This window comes from Acomys russatus, chromosome 11 (assembly GCF_903995435.1).
Source record: "Acomys russatus chromosome 11, mAcoRus1.1, whole genome shotgun sequence".
Lineage (NCBI taxonomy): Eukaryota > Metazoa > Chordata > Mammalia > Rodentia > Muridae > Acomys > Acomys russatus.
This window is the reverse complement of record NC_067147.1, coordinates 57,943,170-57,955,652: the sequence shown is the minus strand read 5'-3', so window position 1 is coordinate 57,955,652 and position 12,483 is coordinate 57,943,170. Positions and strand designations below refer to the sequence as shown.

Genomic DNA, 12,483 nt, shown 5'->3' with positions numbered 1-12,483 from the left:
GTGTGCCACCTTGCCTGACCAGGAAGCAAATAACTTGTACACATTGAGATATTACCTCTTGTACTGCTCCCCTGTGTCAAGCCCCTGTTAGTACTGGTGTGTCTTGCTAGACTTAGGGTGCGGCACCCCAGGTTTTCTCTTGGTTCCCAAGTCTCTTAATTTTCTGTCAGTGCTTACTGGTCAAAGCCGTCACCTGGACATCACCTCACAAGTCACAGGCCTAGAGTAGAGTGCCTGCCTAACAGCTTCAACCTCTCAGGAGAGTCCATCTCCAACACCCCCAAACCAAACAAACCCCATGTTACAGTTAAAGGTTCAGAGCTGCTACCCACCAAGCATCTGTGCAGATTAGAAGATTCCCCTTGGTCCCGACACTCACCTCGTGGGAAGGTTTTCATAATGAATTGATTCCGACCAGATGACATTACTGTAGAACAAGTTCGCAATGTGGTGCTCACTGTGAGGAGATCTGCAGATCTCCCACGGTGCTGCTCCCTGGACATTGGTGGTGTCAGCCCTTGCAGACACCTGGGAATGCCATGTAGTTCCATCAGTGTCTTCCTCATGGTTCTTGAGCCCGTACTTTCTGTCCAGACTGCCACACCCCTGGCTCCTCAAGGCACTCACTTCCATTCAGGTGCTCCTTGCCGGCCTCCCAGGACATCCTAGTCACAGCGTAGACTATCTTCCTGAAACATGGGGAAACCAGTGCTCAAAAGCCACTGACTGTTCCTGTGGGAGGAACCCTTGAAGCCCTTGTCACGGTCTGCTGCAGCTCTGTCCCCTTTGTCCCTGCTCAGTGTCTCTAGTGACCGCCCCTTTCCTCAGGTGCTCTGGGAACTTCTTATGCACTAACCTCCATAGGAAGTCTGTTCTGTGAAAGGAGACAGAAAGTCTCACGCTGGCAGGCAGCTGAGACAGGCTTCCACTCCATGTCTGAGCCACTGTGCCCAGCTCTTAACCTTTTTCTTTTTCTTCTTTTTTTTTCTTTTTTAATTTTTTTTATTATGTACACAGTGCTCTGCCTGCATATACACTCACAGGCTAGCAGAGGGCATCAGATCACATTATAGATGGTTGTGAGCCACCATGTGGTTGCTGGGAATTGAACTCAGGACCTCTGGAGGGGCAGACAGTGAGTGCTCTTACTGCTGAGCCATCTCTCCAGCCCTTAACCTTTTTCTTATCATTGTAACTTATTATTATTTATGCTTCCTGTGTATTGCCTAGGAGGGATTCTTATATTTTGACAAGGAATCATTAAAAAACAAAACAAAACAAAAAGCATTTGAAGGCCAGGCAGCGGTGGCGCACACCTTTAATCCCAGCACTGGGGAGGCAGAGGCAGGAGGATCTCTGTGAGTTCCAGGCCAGCCCGGTGTACAGAGCAAGCTCCAGGACAGCCAAGGCTACACAGAGAAACCCTGTCTCAAAAAACAAAAACAAACAAACAAAAGAAACATTTGAAGATATTCCAGAAGGGAAGAAAACTGTAACTTGGCAGCCCCCTATAAGGCATGTGAACGGGTAGCTTTGTATGGTTTCCAACTGACCCTAGAGAGCCCTGAAGGGGAGAGGCTCCTCACAGGAAAGGTGTAGCATCTACCTGAGGGTCCTAGAAGTAGAGACAGCTCTCAAGGAAAAATAGGTGCTGTGTATGGTGGCTGACACAGGGGACAGGGAGTGCACAATGCAGTCAGTCCCTCCTGGTGAGGTGAGATCCCTGCACCTGCCACCACCTTTAGAAAAGCTGTGTGTGCTGCTTGATTGACTCAGTGTTCTGTGGGGAAGAGTTTCCTTTTTTGTGTTTGTCTGTTTTGTTTTGTTTTGTCTGTCTGGTTTTGTTTTGAGTTGGAATTTCTCTGTGTATGTGGCCCTGGCTGTCCTGGGACTCCCTGTAGACCAGGCTGGCCTCAAACTAGGAGGTCTTTCTGAAACTCAGAGGTCTTCCTGCCTCACACTGGGATTGAGGTCATATGCCACCGGACCGACTGAGGAACAATTTTCCATATGTGCATATTAATTTAAAAGCTGCCTATGGGTGGCATACGCCTTTATTCCCAGCACTTGGGAGGCAGAGGCAGGTGGATTGCTGTGAGTTTGAGGCCAGCCTAGTCTACAAAGTGAGTCCAGGATAGTCAAGGCTACACAGAGAGACCCTGTCTCAAAAAAACAAACAAGAGCCGGGCAGTGGTGGTGCACGCCTTTAATCCCAGCACTTGGGAGGCAGAGGCAGATGGATTGCTGTGAGTTCAAGGCCAGCCTGGTCTACAAAGCGAGTCCAGGACAGTCAAGGCTACACAGAGAAACCCTGTCTCGAAAAACCAAACCAAAACAAAACAAAAAAACAAACAAGCAAAAAAAGCTACCTGTGTCTCAGGCACCTTTGGTTGTCTGTGGCTTCTTTGTTTTAGGCTCTCTCTTCCGAACCATCTTGTGAAACATTTTGAAAACAAACTCAGCTCTTAGAAAAGATAGACCGTGTAACAAGAAATAATGCAATAGGTTAGAAGCAGAGTAAGATGAGATAAAAAGAGGCTGTGGGTATCGGACCTCCTCAGGGAAGCCAAGGAGGAGTGTCAGCCCTAGCTAGGTGGCACTTAGGCTTGAGTCTTGGTAGGACTCCAGTTCTGACTGCATTGCCATCCTCAGGGTTAGAAGCAGCAAGCGGTAGTAGCACTTCCCTTCTGAGTTGAGGTTGAGTGCTGTCTTATAGACAGAGACAGTTCACTGTGTACCAAAAATGGCCAGAGAAAGTCTCTGTCCCTTCTTTCTAGAGTGAGCCCTTACCTCACCTTTCCTCCCTGAGTCATCCTGGCCACCAGACAGGTGTGCATAAGAACTGAGGGTCTAGGCCCCACCAGAACGCATGCATGTGCTTAGGCCTCAGGATCCTCCTGACGTGGGGACACCTGTGTACTGTCCCACCCTGTGCCAGAGATGGTCAGACATGCCAGGCAGGTCCAGCTTAGAGAGCAGAGGAGCTGGGTAGCTGAGTGCTTGTTGCAACTGTTCTGCTCTACTAAGGGGTTTGATTTTGGAAATGCATGTGCTTGTTAAAAGATTCTTCCCACAAAGTATAGAATGAGGAAAAGCGCCTCTCCTTCCCAGAACCTTGCCATCCATACCTCCTCACAGAGGTCTCCAGAGGCAATGGCTGCTTTGCTTTTGCTTTTGTTCCTGGGGCTGCCAGGCTCACCACTTGTTCTGTTCCTGTCTGCCCTCTGCCTCTCCCTCTTAGACTTTGACCCCTGGGCATCTAATGATTGTGAGCAGAACAAGTCAGAGCCCATCCCTGCCAACTGCACCGGCTGTGCGCAGATATTGCCCCTCAAGGTCACCCTCCCCGAGGATACTCCAAAGACTTTTGAGAGACTCCGTCCTCTGGTGATCAAGGTAGGCGGGAAGCCAGGTTTTCCTGTGGACAGCCTGCCCATGAAAGGCTGGATCAAGCCCTGCAAAGCTGTGGTACCTAACTGTTGTCTTCTCGTTCACCAAGACAGGACAGCCTCTGTTGTCTGCAGAGATTCAGCGTTTCTCATGCCAGTACCCTGAGGCCACAGAGGGCTTCACTGAGAGCTTTTTCACCAAGTGGTGGCGCTGCTTTCCTGAGAGGTGGTTCCCGTTTTCTTACCCATGGTGAGTGCAAAGGGTGCTTAGCCCCGTGTGGGGCAGGGGCCTGCCAGCTGTCAAAGCAGTGAGAGCCAGTTCCCTGTCATCAGTCAGGTCAGCCTGCGTGAAGCACATGAGGGGAGCAGGGCGTTTAAGGGAGGACACTGGCGTGCAGAAGCCCTGCACCAGGTACTTTTCTAGTGCTGGAATAAAACGCACGACCACAGCATTCATCTGTGCTTGTATGTCCAGAGGAATGGCAGCCGCTCTCCTACACTAAACAAACAGTCTTTAAACTCTCTCTTTCTTTTTTTTGTTTTTGTTTTTGTTTTTGTTTTGTTTTTTCGAGACAGGGTTTCTCTGTGTAGCCTTGACTATCCTGGACTCACTTTGTAGACCAGGCTGGCCTCGAACTCACAGCGATCCACCTGCCTCTGCCTCCCGAGTGCTGGGATTAAAGGCGTGCGCCACCATACCCAGCCCAGTCTTTAAACTCTCAAAGTGACGCATTTCTAGCAAGGCCACAAAGGGTGCCAATAACTGAAGACTAAGAAGTCAAATACCTGAAACTGAGCCAGGTGTGGAGGCACACGCCTTTAATCCCAGCACTTGGGAGGCAGAGGCAGGCAGATCTCTGTGCGTTCCAGGCCAGCCTGGTCTACAAAGTGAGTCCAGGACAGCCAGGACTACACAGAGAAGCAAACCTTGTCTTGAAAAGCCAAAGGGAGAAAATAGCTGAGGCTATGGGGACATTCTCATTCATACCATCGTGAACCTGAGCCCATCCCCGTAACCTCTGACCTAATACAGAGGGGCCGGGAGGGTTGGGGGCATCCCATGGCCATGGCGCATGGTAGGAATTCTCACGCCAGTTCGCAGAGCAGAAGGGTAGATTCAGAGAGCTTAAGTCAGTTGTCCTAGCTCACGCAGGCCAATTAAAACCAGTTTCCTTTCCAGTCCTTCTGTCCTGCAGAAACGTGGGCCGTTCATGAAGGCAGGAAAGGAAGAACCGGTTCAAAGGAAAATTAAAATTGCACTTTAGGAGTTTTGTTGGATAACATCTTAAAACAATTTTTTTACATTCAAAAAAATTTTATCACATTCATTTATTTATTGTGTGCATGTGTGTGAGTGCCCTGCTATCATGTATGTGTGGAGGTCAGAGGACAACTAGGAAAAGTCAGTTCTCACCTTCCATCATATGGGTCCTGGGGTGGACTCAGTTGTCATATGTGGCGGCAGCACCTTACTCACCGAGCCGGCTCACCAGCCCTTTTGCTGGACAGTTTCTTAATGCCTCCACCTTTCTATTTTTTTCTTAAATAAGCTCTTAACCTCCGAGCCATCTAGGCCCTCAGTTGTGGGGTCAGAGGGCAGCTCTTGGAGTTGGTTCTCCCCCACCACTTAATGAGACCCAAGGGCGAGCTCAGGTTGTCAGGCTCACACTTAAGCCCCTCTGCCTGCTGAGCCCCCTCCCTGCCCCCACCTTCCTTTAAAGCTGTCATCTGTTTGTGTGATAGGATGCCTGGTTTAACGGGCGGCTTGGGCTCTTCACTGCCTCCCATTCTGCCTCAAAGGAAAGCCATTCTTTTGCTCCCTTTCTCCTCCCTTCGCCAGCCTCTTTCCACTACATCTAGGCTGCTGTCACATCAGCTTCAGCTTCTTTTCCAAGATAGACTTCCTGTCCTCTGTATGGCTTCAGCTGGGACTTAAACTCCGCCCACACATACAAATAGCCCTAGGGCTTCTCTCGGTGCCGCCCGCCTGCCCCGCCCGCCCCGCCCGCCCCGCATATGGTGCAGCTCATCAATCTGCGTGCCTGTCATTATGGATCTGATGCTTAAGACAAGGTCCTGGTGGATGAGGTGATAATTGCAGGAATCGCAGCACTGGGCTGTGGAGGCAGGAGGATCAGGTAAAGATCCTCAGTGACAGCGTGAATAGGAGGCCAGCTGGGACCCATGAGAACCTGTCCCAAAAAGACTAACCAGGGTCTGAGGAGACAGCAGTTAGGAGTGCTTGCTGCTCTAGAGAACCAGGCTTTGGTTCACAACATCACAGCAGGGCTCCTTTAACTCTGACTCCAGGGGGTTAACTCTGCCCCATCATGTAGCCTGGAACTCACTGTGTAGACCAGGCTGCCTCTGCCTCCTGAGTGCTGGGATTAAAGGCATGTGCTACCATGCCCAGCTACATAAATAAAAATTTTAAATAAATGCTAACATTAAAAGACAAAACAAAAAGTGTAGCCCAGGTCTCTCCCTCTGCACCTGCCGTTGTCGCCCACCCTACTACTCTGTCCCTCCTGCAGTGGACTGGCTAACCTGGCTGCTGACTTATTTCTGTTTCACACTTTTCAGGAGAAGACCTCTGAACAGATCACAAATTTTACGGGAGCTTTTTCCTGTTTTTACCCAACTTCCATTTCCAAAAGACGCCTCCTTAAACAAATGCTTCCTGATCCCCCCGGAGCCTGTGGTGGGTAGCAAGGTAGGCCATGCTGGGTGGGCTCGGATCTGAAGTTTCCATCTGGCTATGGACTGATGCTGGGCAGGCTTATGAATGCAGGCCTATGCGTGCAGGCTCTCCCACGGCTGCCAGCGCCTTGTCTGCAGGCACGTGCCCAGAGACTCGCTGCCTGCAGATCTTGTCCTGCTGCTTCTCCGCACTAAAGCAGTGGAAGTTGCTGTGACACAGTGTGACACTGTAGGCCCAGTCCTTTCTTTAGTAAATAGAGAAATGGAACCTGAGAGAGAAACCTTTTACCCAAGTTTAGCAGAACGTTGAAAACTCCGCCCACAAACGAGAGTCAAGGCAGAGAATGGGAAAGGCCAACACGAGGGACATCTGAGTGGCACATGAAGGCAGGCAGCTGACCTGCCCGTCCTGCCCTTTCTCAGTGGTCAGGGCCGTGGGTAAGGAGAAGCCTTTACGTGTTTGGGTCTACCAGCTTTGTCTGAATTACTTTTTAAATTTTTATTTATTTATTATATATACAGTGCTCTGATTGTATGTATGCCTAGATGCCAGAAGAGGGCACCAGATCTCATTATAGATGGTTGTGAGCTACCATGTGGTTTATGGGAATTGAACTCAGGACCTCCTGGAAGACTGGCCAGTGCTCTTAACCTCTGATCCATCTCTCCAGCCCTGAATTGCCTTTTTTTTTTTTTTTTAAATTCCATTGCTGAGGAATGTTTCTGAATTTTTATTGATTCAAATAATTAAAGGGATAAAGTTTCCCACCTGTAGCCTCTACCAGCTCTGGTTTGTGTTTGCAGCCTCCTCATTTGTTCCAAACTTGCTGAACTGTCTTGAAGGAATTTAAAAGCCTATAAAACCCACTTTATGTGGAAGTAAGGACGCCTGCCTGCAGCATGGAGAAGGGCTGGGCTCTCACCTCAGACTTCGCTGGTTTGGCCTGCTGTGTTCTGCTAGAACTTGGGGCCCCAGTATGATCTCATTTTCATAAATATGATAGATTTCTGGGCGAGGGCCTTATCTTGATTTTCCCACTTGAATACTGAAGTGAATTTCATCAGCTTGCTGAATACAGGAGAATCCAGCCAGAAGAATAAATGCAGCCATTCAGACGGTTATCGAAGTCCTCTTGAGGGTGTGTTTTGAGGAAGGAGTGGCCCCAGAGGAGGGATCCTGAGAGCCTGACTTCTTAGAGTATGTGTATCCGCACCCTGGCCCCAACTTTCCTTCCACCAGGCCTTACTACTCCACCCTGCTGTCCTCCTCCCGGTCCCTAGGCCCTGGTAAAGCCGAGGCCCAGTATCCCAGAGCAGTCTGGGATAGAGAAGAAGAAGGGTCTGGTCGTCACAGAGCCCTGTTGCCTAGGGCGTCGCTCAGTCTTCTTTCCATCCTGGGCATGAAGGGCACAGCCTGAGCCTCTGAGCCTGTGAGCAAGGGCTGCACCTACCTGGCTGTGGTCTTATGGGCCTCCTTTCAAGACTGCAGGGCACAAAGCAGCATATCACACAGTTCTCCTTAAGAACCCACAGGCGAAGCCGGGCGTGGGGGCGCACGCCTTTAATCCCAGCACTCGGGAAGCAGAGGCAGGTGGATTGCTGTGACCAGGCGAGTCAGGACTAAGCGAGTCCAGGACAGCCAAGACTACACAGAGAAACCTTGTCTCAAAAAACCAAAAAACAAAACAAAAAAAAAAAGAAAGAAAGAAAGAAAAGAAAAGAACCCACAGGTGGCTGTGGAGAGGCTCAGTGGTTCTGAACACCTCTGCTCTTGCAGGAAACCGAGGTTCAATTCCCAGCACCCACAGCAGGCAGCTCACAACTCCTATGACTCCAGCTCCAAGGATTCTGGCTTCCTCTTTGGCTTCCAAGAGTACCCACACATGCTGGGCATGGTGGCACATGCCTTTAATTCCAGCACTTAGGAGGCAGAGGCAGGTAGATCTCTGTGAGTTCGAGACTGACCTGGTCTACAAAGCAAGTCCAAGACAGCCAGGGATATACACATAAAGAAACCCTATTTTGGGGGGAGGAAACAAAGGAGGTTGACCAGGTGGCTCAGAGGTTAAGAGCACTGTCTGCTCTTCTAGAGGTTCTGAGTTCAAGTTCCAGCAACCACACGGTGGCTTACAACTATCTAAAGTGAGTTCTGCTGTCCTCTTCTGGAGTTCAGGCATATATGCAGGCAGAACCCTGTATATGTAATAAATAAATAAATCTTTTAAAAAAGAGTACCCACACATAGACATATAGATAATAAGATAAAAATATTAAAAATAAATAACCCATAGAAGAGATTTTGCTCTGGTCTGAGTTGCAGGAGATAACATGATTAGGAGAAACTAGTTTGTTTTGTCTTCTGGTCATATTTGTAAAAATTGTTGTTATGGGTCATGTTTTTCCTCATTGTTCAGCCTGCTAGGAAACTAAAGACCATTTGTAAGGCCAGGCATTTTGGTGTACGCCCTTAATCTCAGCACTCAGGAGGCAGAGGAGGTGGATGTGTGTGAGTTCAAGGCCAGCCTGATGAGCATAGAGTTCCAAGACAGACAGAGCCTGTCTCAGTAGAGCAAGGCCATCCGTGTGAAGGATTCTGTCTGCTGACCATCCAGTCTTTTCTTTCTCTTGTACCCACTTTACCCCAGATGCATAAGGTACATGACCTGTTTGCTGTTGGCAGCGGGGAGGCCATGCTGCAGCTCATCCCGCCCTTCCAGTGCCGGAGACACTGTCAGTCGGTGGCCATGCCCATAGAGCCTGGGGATATTGGTAAGTGTCAGACACTGCCTTCTAGAAGGCTCTGTCCAGATGAATTAAAAGTAGCTTTGTATTAGCAGAGTCAGTGCTTAAAAGGAGAACAGATAAGGCAGCGTGGGGAGATGGGGGCACGAACGGGCTTGCGCATGATGATGTCTCTTGTCATGGCTACTTGAACTTAGAAGGGATTCTGGACGCTGTTTAAAATAATGCATCACTTTATAGATGAGGAAGTGCCCCACCATCAGGGCAGCAACCTCAAGTCTCTGCCTGACAAAGGTCAGCCAGGGCAGAGCCAAGGCAAGGTCAGAGGAAGCCTTTATACCTGTTGTGTAAATAAGACAGTATGAAGTGAAGGGCCACCATCACAAGGGGGAGCCTCCTATGTCCGTCCCACAGCCACCCTGTTTCCCACCGTGTAGCCTCAGACTCTATTCCAAAGTCAGCCAGTTGACAGGAGGCCTCTCGGGCAGAAGCAGGGGGCGCAGCAAATGCCACTCTGCCCTATCTGTGTTGCCTTACAAGGCCTGGTAAGGTCTGCAGCCCCTGCTAGGCTGCCAGCTTCCAGTTGGGTCTTTTTACCATTGGCCACCAGAAGTCCCAAGATGCCTGGAAAGCTCTCACCTAGTGAGGGCCAGGAGCTGGCGCTGTGCCAAGTGTAGCTCCACGCCCAGAGCCTTTGTTTTAGTTTAGGGATGGGCGTAAGAATGGCACAACTGAGCAGTAATGATGAGATCCAGCTGGTGTGGCCCAGCCATGCGAGATGGGAAAGTAGGAGTGTGCATGGAAACAGGAGGCCCTATTTCCTGTGGTGGAATGACCGCACGTTGAAGGTGGCTATTACGGAAAACAGGGTTTGAAATTTGTGTCATACTTGCACAGGTCTCTCAGTCTTGTCTTTTACAAATACCATTGTTCAGACCAACTATAGAAGCACCTTAAATTTCCCCAAATATAGATTTCCGGTTCCCACAAACATCCAGAATACAGTTATAGAGTTTGCAATGAAGAGGCGTCTAGCAGCTGCCAAGCAAGCACTGATAAGCAAAAGCAGCCTAAAGCACAGAGCAGTCTCCTGGCTGGGAGAGCCCAAATGGCCAGCTACACGCAGGCACAGAGGAGGGGCAGCGCAAGCCTGGGGTGGTGGGGGATGGAGGCTGTGGCACCACTGCTGCAGATGGAGTCAGATCTGTTGGTGAGGAAGAGTAATGTGGCGGGGGGGGGGGGGGGGGGGGGAGGTACCATGGCCACTTAGGACTCTTGAGAGCTGCCCTGGGAGAAGCCTGCTCTATGATTCATCTTTATTTTTATTTTATTTTTTTTTACCAACGTTGTTTAACCTGGAGGTAGAGGGGAGGAATTTTAGATCACTAGGAATTCTGGGGTGAAGACATTATCAAGGATGACAAGTGTCGAGCACAGCATCAACTGTCATGGCACAGTCCTAGCAAGAGCGTGTGACCATTCCTCAGCCAGCAGGTAATGGTCAGTGTCTAGACAGGAGTCCGCCTTCAGATTCTAGATGCACCCATTGAGACTGTTTAGTCTTGGATTATGTTTAAAAGAAAAAGTTGGCTGAGATGCTTTTAATTACAGTTGTTTGAGACAGAGTCGCTGTGTAGTTCTGGCTGGCCTAGACATCATTGTGCAGCCTAAGCTGGCTGCAGACTTGCAGTAGTCCCTCTGCCTCGAGTAATGCTAGCATTCCAAGTATGTGCCACCGCCCCCAGCTGCCGCTTTTATGCATCTCTTCATTTACTTAACTTATTTTTGGTCTTTTTGAGATGAGGTCTGGCTGGCCTAAAACCCAAAGTCTTTGCACCTCAGCCTCACCCATGCTAGGAACACAGCAAGAAACCCAGCGCGCTCCACACGCAGGGCAGCGCTCTAAGGCACAGGCTCAGTGCTGCGCAGGAGTGGCAAGGCATCCTCCTCACCCTCTCACATCATCTGGGTCTGAGTTCTCTGAACAGTTCTTCACATCACTCATGACCCCGGGGTGGAGACAGAAGCATCCAAGGAGGTCCTGGCAATAGCCTTCCTGAGTCAGGACTTTGGAAGCAGCTGTCTTCATGGCTGGATATACAGCCCTCTCAACAGCCAGTGGGCACGCTATGCAGAGCCTCTGAGAAGTTGTGGGTGAGCCATGAGAGCCACTTTCTTCCGAATCCCTTCAGGACAGTGTTTACAGAGCCTGTATTGGGAAATGCTGATTTCAGTTTATCTGTGTGTGCTATAGTAAAGTCATCTTAGAAATAGCCTCGTGTTCCCCATACAACCCACCCTGCCTTGCTAAAAAGTGAAAGGTAAAGCCAGTCCTGGGCACAGCGACACACACCTGAAACCTTAACATCAGGCGGCAGAGCTGGGAGCTCAGCCTGGTGATGCACACCTTTAATTCCAGCACTCGGGAGGCAGAGGCAGGCGGATCTCTGAGTTTAAGGACAGCCAAGGCTATTACATAGAGAAACCCTGTCTTCAAAAACAAAAACAAAACGAACAAAACAAAACAAAAAGAGGCTGAGGCAGGAGGATGTCAAGCTTGAGGTCAGCCTAGGCTACATGGCAGGAAACTATCATACATGTTCCACTTCTGCAGAAGCGAAAAGAAGGATGGCTAGTGCTTTCCCCCTCATCTAAATCAAGCTGCCTTTGAGACCAGACAAAATGTGATTCAGTTACCCAGAAAAAATGGTGGGGAGAAAATGTCTGTATTCGGAGTGTCTCTTTGAATGCCAGGTCAGCAAACTAGGGAGAGCAAGGAATCTTTCCTTAAGGTTCAAAGAGCCCAGAGACCGTCAGAGCAAGATGCACGCCATCTGCAAGAGCAGCTGGACTGCAGACCCATGGCTCTGCCCACAGTGTCCACACCCTGACGTTCACTGCTTCCCTGTTGCTGTTTCCTCCAAGGCTATGCCGGTGCTGCCCACTGGAAGGTCCACATTGTAGCCAGAGGGGTCCAGCCTTTGGTCATCTGCGATGGAACCACTCTCTCAGAACTGTAGGAAACAACTGCTTGAAGAGCTGAAAACCAGGCTGAAGAGAGTGGGGAGCGGGGAATAAAACACTGAAACACTTTCCACGGGCTGGTTGCTTAGTTACCTGTCCTGGATGCCCTGGCTGTCAGCTGTATGCTGGAGACAGAGGCTTGGGCCTAGCCCTAGATTCCTCAGAGACTGCCCACGTTTGTGGTCCCCCAGGCCTCTGGTGAATGCTGCTGGCTCCCTCCGTGGGTGTGGACATGGTTCCTCTGCTGCCTTCTTGGCAGTGGAGGGCAGCAGTAGGCCCTGACACCACATCCTTCCCCAGGTCGCATCTGTTTGTCAACTCTTCTGGCCACATCACTCTATGCTTTGTGGGAAAGCCATGACTAACTTTAAAAATCATCACGGTTTGACAAGGAGAATGAATTTAGAACCAGTGTTGGGAGGATCAGATGGCCAGAATTTCATTTTTAAAAGTGCCTGCTACCACAGCTGGGTTGGTGGCGTACACCTTTGCTTCCCAGCACTCGGGAGGCAGGCCCACCCTTATCTTTATGAGTTGTAGGCTAGCCTGGTCTGCATAGTGGCAAACCCTAGGTTTGCCAAGGGTTACATAGTGAGACCCTGTCTCAACCTCCCACATCCCAAGAAAA

At 49.9% G+C, this 12,483-nt stretch overlaps 1 protein-coding gene across 6 annotated transcripts in view; it reads left to right on the top strand.

The window, feature by feature from the left end:
- The window catches only part of C11H6orf89 (chromosome 11 C6orf89 homolog), a 31,253-nt gene extending 19,327 nt beyond the window's left edge, over window positions 1–11,926 (top strand). For all 6 annotated transcript variants that reach the window (XM_051153412.1, XM_051153413.1, XM_051153416.1 and 3 more), the window contains 5 exons: window positions 3,242–3,396; window positions 3,500–3,639; window positions 5,973–6,102; window positions 8,735–8,858; window positions 11,757–11,926. In XM_051153412.1, the coding sequence (XP_051009369.1) occupies window positions 3,242–3,396; window positions 3,500–3,639; window positions 5,973–6,102; window positions 8,735–8,858; window positions 11,757–11,851 (644 nt within the window). In that variant the 3' untranslated portion in view covers window positions 11,852–11,926. The remainder of the gene's footprint in view (window positions 1–3,241; window positions 3,397–3,499; window positions 3,640–5,972; window positions 6,103–8,734; window positions 8,859–11,756) is intronic.
- Window positions 11,927–12,483: the final 557 nt, after the last annotated feature.